The sequence below is a fragment of the Theropithecus gelada genome, chromosome 5 (genome assembly GCF_003255815.1).
Source record: "Theropithecus gelada isolate Dixy chromosome 5, Tgel_1.0, whole genome shotgun sequence".
NCBI classification, from domain to species: domain Eukaryota; kingdom Metazoa; phylum Chordata; class Mammalia; order Primates; family Cercopithecidae; genus Theropithecus; species Theropithecus gelada.
Window position 1 is genome coordinate 66,068,975 of NC_037672.1, and position 11,333 is coordinate 66,080,307.

Sequence of the window (11,333 nt, forward strand, 5' to 3'; positions counted from 1 at the left end):
AAAAAAAAAAAAAAAAAAAAAAAAAAGAAAGTACATGCTGCTCTGATTTAGCGAGCCTGACACTGTTCCTTATTCCACTAATAGAGGAAATGGCAGTAACTGGAATAAAAGCCCTCTAAGGCTGCCTACCTCACATTCTCTAACATGCTACAGTTTTAGAGACCTAAGCTATGTAAAACCCAGTGTGTTTTCCTTTTGAGTTAATCTTTTTAGGAAATCTTCCTATGTTGAATCATGAAAAAAATTGCTGTTCAGGCTTTTTTAAACTTTGTTTTTCTTTTTCTAGAATCAATGCTATAAAAGAGATAACAGCTCGATGTCCTCTGGCCATGACTGAAGAACTTCTCCAAGACCTGGCTCAGTATAAAACACACAAGGATAAGAGTAAGCTGCATGTGACTCTCTACACACCAAAGAGTACAGTGTGACTCCTTTTTACTTCATTGTACTCTTTGGGCCAGAATTTCTAATTAAAAGTATTATTTTGCAGATGTAATGATGTCTGCTAGAACTTTGATTCAGCTCTTCCGAACACTGAATCCTCAGATGCTGCAGAAGAAATTCCGGGTAGGTAAAGCACGCTTCTGTTGGTCTAAAGGTTATGGTCTCACAAACTGAGAGAAATTTCCTACAATTAGAATTTTAGTACTTATGATGCTTCTGTTATGATTACATGTTTATGATGCACACGGTTGTATTCTTTAAGCTTGGAATCAAGTACCATGGCCCTGAATATTTTGTAGTTGGGACATATTCACTGATGATGACTGAGTCTTGAAGACCGAGCAGGCTGTTTCAGCTTGAAAGCTTTTAATGTTATTAACAGATTGGAATCTCAGAGATCAGTCAGTAACTGATGCCAGTATTGTGAACAGGCTATTCCACAGCCAGATACTACCTCTTTCAAGTTGGAAGGGAGGAGGGATGCATGTGTGTAACAGAAAGAGAGATGACGTTTTTCAAGGCTTAAAAAATTGGAGCAGTTGCTCTCTAATAACTACCAATGTCTTGATCTGGATCAAAAAACAGCAAGAAAATAGTGGACAGATTGCTGGCTAGGGATTTATTTTGATCTGAGACGTAAGCAAACTGTTTCTGTCATTTGGTTACCACCATTTTTTATAGTGCTCCCTTTTAAATTCATAATTTTGTTAGCTGGGTATGGTGGTTCGCGCCTATAGTCCCAACTACTAAGGAGGCTGAGGTGGGAGGATCCCTTGAGCCCAGGAGGCAGAGATTGTAGTGAGCTGAGATCAGACCACTGCACTCCAGTCTGGGCAACAGAGCAAGACCCTGTCTTCAAATAAATAAATAAATACAATAAATTCATAATTTCAGAGAATACCTTTCATGATTAAGGTTTTATGATCTAAGTAACTTATTATAAACAATTTCTTTTCCTTTAGGGTAAGCCTACAGAGGCCTCCATAGAAGCAAGAGTGCAAGAATATGGAGAATTAGATGCTAAAGATTACATTCCAGGAGCAGAAGTTCTGGAAGTTGAGAAAGAAGAGAATGCTGAAAATGATGAAGGTTGATTTTTATTGCACCCTTGTTTTGGGCAAAACACTCCTGCAGTGTCTGTGCAGACCTTTAAATTGTATACTGTTTGAACATTCATTCAGCAGATATTTATTGAGCAATGACTCTGTGCCACGCACTGTTAGAAGTATTAGGGATCAATTGAGCATGGTTCCTCCTCTTGCAGAGCTTACGTTCTAGCATAGGAAATGCCTTTTCACGACCTTCAGGGTGGCTGCCCCTCATCCAAGGGCATGCTGTTTGGTGCTTGAGAAAGACAATGATCTTGGGTTTGTTGCCTAGAAAAAATTAAGAGGGTTAGCCCTTAGAGGAGTCTTCCAAAACTCTCCTTGTTGAAGGACAATGTGTGTTAAATTTGTGGGAAAATACTCGGGAAACTCCATTCTAATTTCCAGAGTCCTTTATTCTTTGAATCATTCATTACTCAGCAAATCTTTTTTTTTTTTTTTTTTCCATGACGGAGTCTCACTCTTGCCCAGGCTGGAGTGCAGTGGTACGATCTCAGCTTACTGCAGCCTCCATCTCCCAGGTTCAAGCGATCCTCCTGTCTCAGCATCTTGAGTAGCTGGGATTACAGGCATGTGCAGCCATGCCTAGCTGATTTTTTAATTTTTAGCAGAGATGGGGTTTCACCATATTGGCCAGGCCCTGACCTCAAGTGATCCTCCCATGTTGGCCTCCAAAGTGCTGGGATTACAGGCATGAGAGACTGCACCCAGCCTATTTCAGCAAAGTCTTCATTTGCTGTGAGCCAGCCACTGCCAATGCAAAGATGAATGATATTATGTCTGCTCTGGAGGGCTTCCAAAGAGCTGAAGAATGAAGTGTTAACAGGATTTATGATTGGAGTGGGTGGGGGGCATAAGGGCAGGAGAGCAGTCAGGTCCACCTTGGGAGGTTTTTTTTTTTTTTTTTTTTTTTTTTTTTTTTAAGGGCTTTGGAGAGATGGTGACTGATGAGCCAGGTATTTGGCAAGGAATGCTAGAATAGCAGAGACTTTCCAGGCAAAGTGTTAGCAAAGTCCTGAAGGATTTAGAGAACTATTAGAATGTAGGATACAAGGTGGGACGTAGCAAGACAGGAGGCTTGAGATAGCTTGGAGACCTTTTCATACGTGGTTATGTATGTGCCAGACAAAAGAGCTGGCACGTTGTCTTAAAGATCATAGGGAGGCACAGAAAGATTGCGGTGTCTGTGATTTAGAAAACTTAAAACTGTGGTGGCTCCATTAAGAAGCCTGATACCTTTTTATTGAGGTGTCTTCAATGTTCTTTAACATCCCAAATCTTCTACCTCAGTTCTCGGAATGACTGTAACTAGATTCTCATACATGGGTAACACACATAGGACAAGTTAGATGCTTGCTGCGCGGCCAAGATAAATGTATAAGTGCAGTTTTGATGGACACAGTTGGTTTAGTTGAAAGAACATGACCCTAAAGGCAGACATGATTTTCATGATTTCAGTGTAGGATGCCTTTTTAGCAGTGTGACTTGGGGCATGTTACTTAACCCTGAGCATCTGTTCCTTTTCTGTGGAGTCATGAGGGTTAGAGTGATTGTAAGGTTTTGACTCATGGTAGATACTTGGTCAGTGCATATTTCCTATTCCTTAGATTAACTAAATAAATGCATGTGGCTTATTTAACAATAAATATTGCTCAGTTCTTGGTTAATAGTGTATCTGTTCAAGGTTGATTACCTTACTTTTCTGTTGCTTGCTTGATCTCAACCTTATATTGAATATGCAACATAAAGTAGCAGTAGTGAGTTTGCTTTATTCATGCAGATGGATGGGAAAGTACCAGTCTCAGTGAGGAGGAAGAGGATGCTGATGGTGAATGGATTGATGTGCAACACTCTTCCGATGAAGAACAGCAAGAAATCGTAAGTGAAAATTTCATCTTACACCCTGATGTTTATTAAGATGTAATTTATTCTGGGCCTTGTTGGGAGGCTACAATTTAAATGGCTGAGCTCTCACTTGAGCTGGTAGCCATTTAAGCCCTTGTGTGGTTTCAAGTCCAAGAAGCTGAATAGCATGCCCATGGAGGAGCGGAAAGCCAAAGCTGCAGCCGTCAGCACCAGCCGAGTTTTAACTCAGGAAGACTTCCAGAAAATCCGCATGGCCCAAATGAGAAAAGAACTTGATGCTGCCCCTGGGAAATCCCAGAAGAGGAAATACATTGAAATAGACAGTGATGAAGAGCCCAGGTAAAATGGCACATCAACTTTAGTGCTTCAGTCAGCTCATGTGGTAATGAAAGCATCAGGAAACAGAATTCCATTCTTGCTTCATGTGTTCTTTTTCCCTCATCCCAGGGGTGAATTACTTTCTCTTCGGGACATTGAACGCCTTCATAAAAAGCCAAAGTCTGACAAAGAGACAAGACTAGCAACTGCAATGGTGAGTGAGCATATCATTCCTAGTTTTTTAAACAGAAAGCAAATAAAATGAAACATAAGCCAGAACTTGTATAGCCACAGAATGGCAATTTTTAAAAATGTTTCAAATAAAGGTATAATTAACACAGAAATTAAAATGCACAGATATTAGGTGTTCAGTTAGATGAGGGATTTTGTTTGGTTTTGTTTTTTGTTTGGTTTTGTTTGTATGTTTGTTTGTTTGTTTTTTGAGACAGAGTCTCTGTCTGTCACCCAGGCTGTAGTGCAGTGGCGCAGTCTCGGCTCACTGCAACCTCTGCCTCCTGGGTTCAAGCGATTCTCCTGCTTCAGCCTCCCAGGTAGCTGGGGTAACAGGTGCCCGCTACCACGCCTAGCTAATTTTTGTATTTTTAGTAGAGTCAAGGTTTCGCCACGTTGGCCAGGCTGATCTCAAACTCCTGGCCTCATGTGATCCACCCGCCTCAGCCTCCCAAAGTGCTAGGAGTATAGGCATGAGCCACTGCGACCAGCCAGTTAGATGAGTTTTGACAACTGTATGTAGCCATGTAAGCACCGCTCAAAACAAGGTAGAGAGCACAGGAAGGCAGTATGACATGTCTGTAGTGTTGGGAAGCCACTATATTTATCAAAGCTAAGAGAAAAGTAGGAGTGTGTTTACAGTCACCAGTGAAAAGCCAGAGCCAGTTGAAGTCTGCCTGTGACTAGTGCTGTGACTGCTCATGATTGTGTCCTGCCTACATTTCCAACATCATTTTCTGTGTCTCCACTTGTTCGAGACACCATCCCATCCTAGTTCCACCTCGTCCTCTGTCTTCCACATGTCCTTTATCCTCCACACCTTTGTGTGCACTGTCCTTTCTTCCAGAAATGCTCTGTCTTTCCCCTCCTTTCCCTTACCATGAATGCCTTCATCCTGCCAAAAAAAAAAAAAAAAAGTCTACCTGTCTCCCTTTCTAGGAAGTTCTCCTGACCTCACCAGGCTAAATTATGACTTTTCTTCCTCCGAGCTCCCCTTGCTCCGTTATAATACTGCATGGCCATTTCTTGGTCCCAAGGAGCAAAGACTGTGTCCTGTCCATTTTGTGGCCTTGGCACCTACTAGAGCTTCTGACACAGAGGAGACATTAATGTTGATTAGATGACTCCTAAAGTATGTTGCTGAAGAAGAAATATCAAACTTTTTGTTCTGGTAGGCTGGAAAGACAGACCGAAAAGAATTTGCGAGGAAGAAAACCAAAATGAATCCATTTTCTAGTTCGACAAATAAAGAGAAGAAAAAACAGAAGAACTTTATGATGATGCGGTATAGCCAGAATGTCCGGTCAAAACATAAGCGTTCCTTCCGAGAAAAACAGGTGAGTTCCACTTGAAGCTTGGGTGGCAAGAACAGTACTGTAATTCTAAGACAGCTTTACATTTGAGACGGACTTGCGCCTTCTGAAGACTGGGCATTATTGTGTGTGCCTTGTGGTTAATGGGAGCATTGTTGGAGAGCATGGAGAGGTGAGAAGCAGTCAGGGCATGTAAGTCCCAGACCTGACTTGATTGAGACTCAGCTGTGGGACCAGAGGGGAATCCATTTTCCTCCAGTATAAGTAAAGAAATGCAAGCTAGATCATCCATGAGGTTCCTTCCCATGCTAAAATTCTCTGACATTTGATCTGTGAAATGTATCAAAATTAATTAAATAACTTTTTAGTGCTAATTTTATGCCTGGTTTTTTGAGACAGGGTCTCACTCTGCTACCCAGGCTGGAGTGCAGTGGTGCAGTCACAGCTCCCTGCAGCCTCGCAGCTCACTGCAGCCTTGACCTCCCAGGCTCCAGTGATTATTGCGGGATCTGGCCTGCAGCCCGCAGTGCAGCGGGGCTCTTTCTTTCTTCCCAGGTAGATCGGCAGGTCGAGAAATAAAAGACCCACACAAGATAGTGAAAGTTGGGTCTGGGGGGTCACCGCCTTCTGGTCCTGCGATGCTGCCAATGCACTGGATATACCAGCATTTATTATTAAGTTTAGTGAGGGCGGGGGTAGGTTAGTGAGGGATTTAGGGTTGTTTGATTATGAGGTGAGATGGTCACATGGGGATGATATAATTCTTTAACATAACATCTGTATGCAGAAATACAGTATACAGAGATAAGAATTTACAATATAGTGTGTGCGTCAGCAGTTTCTGACAGAGCCTTAAAACAGTCTATCCAGAACCTGTGTTTAGCAAGATATTAATCAGCAGTGACAGTTGCAGTAAAAGCTGGTTGCAAACAATCAATAGAAACAGTACGTGAAGCTCGACAACCAGTTAGACCACAAATTCTCAGAAGGGAGTATGCCTTAACCCTAAAGAGACCTAGAAGAGCCGTGGCAAGATAAGGGCATTTATAACCATATCTTATCCATATGAACAGGTGCCCCTCATGCATCCGTTTATAGGCTCCCCACAAGGGTCGCATTCCATTCCCAGAGCTATGAACATCTGCTTTTCTGGGATAGGAATCTTAGTGATGTGAAACCTCCCTGACTGCACGTCAGTTTATAGGCTCTCTGCAGGGGAAGCACATCACGTGCTGTTGGCTCATTCTGGCAGTCCAACCTGGCATTGTCTTTAAACAGTCCTGCATGCAATTTTGTATTTATAATAATCAGGAGCATTTCATCTTTTATTCCTTAGCAATAGTTTCAGGGGGTCTCCCTACAAGTGATCCTCCCGCCTCAGCCCTCCAAGTAGCTGGGACTACAGGTGTCTGCCACCACATCCGGCTAATTTTTGTCTTTTTTGTAGAGATGGGGTTTTTCCATGTTGCCCAGTCTGGTTTTGAACTGCGAGACTCAAGCAGTCTGCCCACCTCAGCCTCCCATAGTGCTAGGATTACAGGCATGGGTACTTTTCAAAAACCAATAATTCTATGTGGTAATATCTCAGAAACAGTTTCAGAAAAGCACAGCAAAATAAATAGGTTTGTGTTGGCATGATCCTTCCTGTATGTGCCCTTTTGAAAGCCCTGATGTTTACAGGCTTTGAGATTACATTTTATCCATTCATGGCCTTTGAATGGTAATCCCCGTGCTACTTAGGCAGCTTGTTTATTTCAGTAATTCATTGTGATAAAATAAGTTTATACTTTTGTATCTTTTTCTCCTGGCAGTTAGCAGTGTATCTAAATGTCATTCTGAAAAATTGCCAGGATATCAGCTCTGGGTAAACTGTCATATTGTGAACCAGTGTTCCTAAATAGCTAGCCAAGGATCAGCCTGCCAGCACTGAATGTAACCACCAGCCCTCTAGGGCAGTGCTGTATCTGTGGGTTCCAAGTCAGTATTCACTGAATTAAGGTACCATTTAGCTCTCCCTGTTGACTCTAGTTCTAAATTGTGCTCAGCAACATCATATAAATAATGACAGCATTTTTAATAGAAGCTTTTGAAATTGAGGTGAAAGGAAAGGTGCCACTTAGGATTTTAAGTACTCTAAATTTTGCCACATTCTCCTAAAATTATAATAGGATTGACTTAAATCCATTAGTCTGTCCTTCACTGGCCCTTACTAACATTTCAGGGTTGAGGAAATATTAATTACCCTGTTGGTAGGCTGTGTTTCATTATGAGGTTTCTGTGAGCTTGTTACATTTTAGTTAGGACTCCCCCCACCCCAACTTCCTTTGTTTTTTGGCATGCCTTTTCTGGCATGATGGGGAAGCCCAGCTTTGTTCCTTGCAAGCATCTCAAGTCATAAAATAACTCTCAAAGACTGAAGAATCTGTTTGAGAGTAAATTAAGATTTCATTGGACATATGCACCTGTTGGTTCAAGAATGTTTTTTCTTGTTCTCCAATTTTCTTGCCATTTGGAACCTGATATTAATCAGAATTTCTTTGTGTGTTTCTTTGCCCTGTATTTTCTTCAAGATCTCTTCAATATAAACATAACTTTAAGTTCCTGATTTTCTCTGTTCTCTCCTTTAGACCAGTACTGTTCAATAGAAATACAATATGAACCACATATAGCACTTAAAAATAAAAAAGTAAAAAAGAGGAAATTGTAACAATATATCTTATTTAACCCAGTATATCTAAAATGGTATCGTTTCAACATGTAGTTCAACATATAAAAATTATGAGTGCAATATTTTACATTTTTGTTTTTGAGCTAATTGAAATCAGCATGTCTTTTACGCTGCAGCACATCTCAATTTGGACTAGCCAATTTCAAATGCTCAGTAGTCACATGTTAGTGGCTACCCTATTGGACAGAACAGTTACAGAGCATCCCCAAAGCTGCCCGTGACCCCAAGGGCCCTGTGAGAAAGGAGCATCACACTTCACACCTCGCCCTCTATCCCTTGGTGATATTTCAGTGTCTTAAATAAAGGGATCTTACATGGCTTGAAAGTGTATGTGAGGTCTTACTGTAAATTGTTAGAATATGAAGAGGTGACTAGGATAAGACTAGAAGAGGGAAGTAAAGCATAGGATAGGGAAGGAGAGGAGGATCTTGCAGTAAAGCCTGTAGAAAGATAAAAGAAGAAAAGGGGGGTATACCTTTCCTTTTCTTCAATCGGTGGCATTTGAAGGGGAAGGAACTGAAATATGTGTGAGAGTAGACTGTGCTTTGCCACAAAGCTTAATGAGTGGGCATAAATTCCCATAACCAACATTAGCTAACACATTTAGTTCTTAGCATGAGACTTCACTGTTCCGGGGTTTTCCATTTATTAACTTGTTTAATCAGTGTACAATAGTATCTGCAGTTACTGTGATTAAACCAATTTTGCAGATGAGAAAAATAAGACACAATTAGATGAATCTGGAAAATACCTCCTTAGCCAAATTAAATTGAAATGAACTTACAGATTTTTGTTCTGCCTTAAGTATCCCAGCTATTCTGCTTTTCTGCAAAGACATACCAAGACCCAGGTGTGAGCTAAAGGCAAGGAGTCAACTGGAAATCATAAAATCCAAAAAGTTTGAACATTTGTATGTAGAGCTAGGTAACTTCTACCCCAAAACTGTTTTAGGTTTATCTTGTTAAAATTTAAGCTAGAATTTTAAAATAAAAATCAAATAAAAGCTAGAGATTTTTAAAAGTTTCTAGGACAAAGAATAGTGCTTGGGAATTAATGGAATAGTATCCATCACAAACTTAAGATGTATACATTAGTCTTGGTTAACTTTAATTTTGGTTTATTTTTGATCATCTTTAATATTATGTTTGTTTTCTTTTGGGAAATGTAAAACTTTATAAGGACTTTTGTAGGTTCGCTTCAGACACTGATCCTTCAGTCTTCTTTTTCTCTAGATCTTAAATTCTTCACCTTCTAGTTCTACCCTGGGGATCTTGAAGAACCCAACCTCTTTGGTTAGAGACGAATTCCAGGGGATGAAAGCCTAGATTGAGTCTCATACAGTTCACTGCTTTCATTCTTCATGTTCAGTTTACATACTTCCAACACAAAATAATTAAGTTAAAAATTAGAACCTGTTTGCCATAAGCTACAGTTGTCAGGGCTTCAATTTCTGAGTTAATATCTTCATGTTTGAGCCATTATAAAGGGTTAGTGTTAGCATTTACTTAGAACATTTTCTTTGTTTATTGCATAAAACAAACCCATTTGAAAATCAGTAAATAAGGTAACACTTTTCTTTGTTTCAGATTGTATATTGATAGAGTTATCATAAATCTGCACAAGTGCTGAATGCCATTTTAAAGTCTTTGATCCATACATGCCATATGCCATCTTTAGTGGAATATATGTGGAATATATGCCATCTTTAGTTGGAAAAGGTGATTGATTATGAAGAAAAATCTGTCTTCCTGTTACTTTTAATTTAGACAATGTATCCCATCCACAACTCCAAAATATTAAGAGCCATATAGACCAAATAAGTATTATTTATTATCCATGAAGACAGGGATACTGTAGTCTCTGCATTCCGTAGCTGCTCCTGTTTTGAGCTTATGCCTCCATGAGTTGGGAAAAATATGCCCCATCCTCGATACATATAGATTTGATCTGTTTTGGAATATTTTATCATTTATAGTTTTTCAGGGTGGTGTATTGACTTGGTGATTCCTTTTTAGTAAACTTTCATGTAACCAAATTTGTATAATGGGGTTCCCAAGAGTTACAATGTTTCAATACTTTTATTTTACAGCTGGCACTAAGAGATGCACTTTTGAAAAAGAGGAAAAGAATGAAGTAACTTCCCAGCAAGTTTTCCATTCCAAGAAGAATGCTAAGTTTGTGTTATTACTCTGAAAATTGGTAAATCAAGCATGTTTGTTTACATTAAAAAGTCCAGACTCACTGTATTGTGAAAACTGCTGAATATGTGGCAGCAATTTGGTGTTTTTACTTTGGAGACGGCTAATGGTGGGAATGTTAATGTAAATAGTGGTGGTAATGTAAAATCATTTCATTTATCATTCATGCAAAAAAAAGTATCGAGTGCCTATTAATTGTCACCGTAGATATAAAACGAATGAGCTGTAACCCCTTCACTTAAGGCATTGACAGCTTAGCTGTGGGGGTGGACACACATATGTGTATTTACAGTGCAGTGTAAATAGTTCTCTAGTAGAGGTAGCTCCATATTTTTATGAGGTCACTGAGGCCTTATGGACTAACTCTGTGGAGATAGGAGTTATATATTCTTATAAAATAAAACAAAACAGGACAATGTTACAAGAGTAAGAGGTTCTTACTTGTACATAGGCTTTCCTGCTGAAAACAGGCCCCTGCTGTACAGATTTTGGTACATAATTTAGCTCTTTTAGTCAATCCAAAAGATTTAAGTGACCCCCTCTTTTTTTTTTTTGAATGCTATGTAAAGGCTTTTTGGTTAAGACCTCACTTTTAAAACTGCCTTAAGTATAAATAGTACCTTTGGAATGTATTTATTTCATCATTTCAGCTGCCTTCATACTGGTTTCCTCAGCCTTCCTTCAGCCTGTAGTATTTTCAGCCCACTGTTTACCTTGTCTCAATAAAAGGTTTCTGATGCCAAATAGGTACCATTGTGTGTGGAGTGGTGTGTGGTGTTCTACGTTCCACAGGCATGCTGCATCCATTTCAGGGGACAGTCTGTTTGCATGCAAATTTTTGCATTTAGAAATAGTTTGGTGCCTTTTGTTTCAGATTTCTTAGATAATGTTGTGGTAGATGTTACCTCGAGTTAGAGTAAAGGGCAATTTTCTGCACTCCGAAAGCAATTTCATTTTTTTTTTTTTCGAGACGGAGTTTCACTCTTGTTGCCAAGGCTGGAGTGCAATGGCACAATCTCGGCTCACCGCAACCTCCGCCTCCCGGGTTCAAGCGATTCTCCTGCCTCAGCCTCCCGAGCAGCGGGATTATAGGCATGCACCGCCATGCCCAGCTAATTTTGTATGTTTT

The 11,333-nt window shown here is 40.0% G+C and overlaps 1 protein-coding gene across 3 annotated transcripts in view; it reads left to right on the forward strand.

Moving 5' to 3' along the window:
- The window catches only part of SDAD1 (SDA1 domain containing 1), a 39,009-nt gene extending 28,050 nt beyond the window's left edge, over positions 1-10,959 (forward strand). For all 3 annotated transcript variants that reach the window (XM_025386528.1, XM_025386526.1, XM_025386527.1), the window contains 8 exons: positions 287-384; positions 491-567; positions 1,407-1,533; positions 3,331-3,428; positions 3,565-3,755; positions 3,864-3,948; positions 5,141-5,302; positions 10,096-10,959. In XM_025386528.1, coding sequence (XP_025242313.1) covers positions 287-384; positions 491-567; positions 1,407-1,533; positions 3,331-3,428; positions 3,565-3,755; positions 3,864-3,948; positions 5,141-5,302; positions 10,096-10,143 — 886 coding nt within the window. In that variant the 3' untranslated portion in view covers positions 10,144-10,959. The remainder of the gene's footprint in view (positions 1-286; positions 385-490; positions 568-1,406; positions 1,534-3,330; positions 3,429-3,564; positions 3,756-3,863; positions 3,949-5,140; positions 5,303-10,095) is intronic.
- The last annotated feature ends 374 nt before the right edge of the window (positions 10,960-11,333 follow it).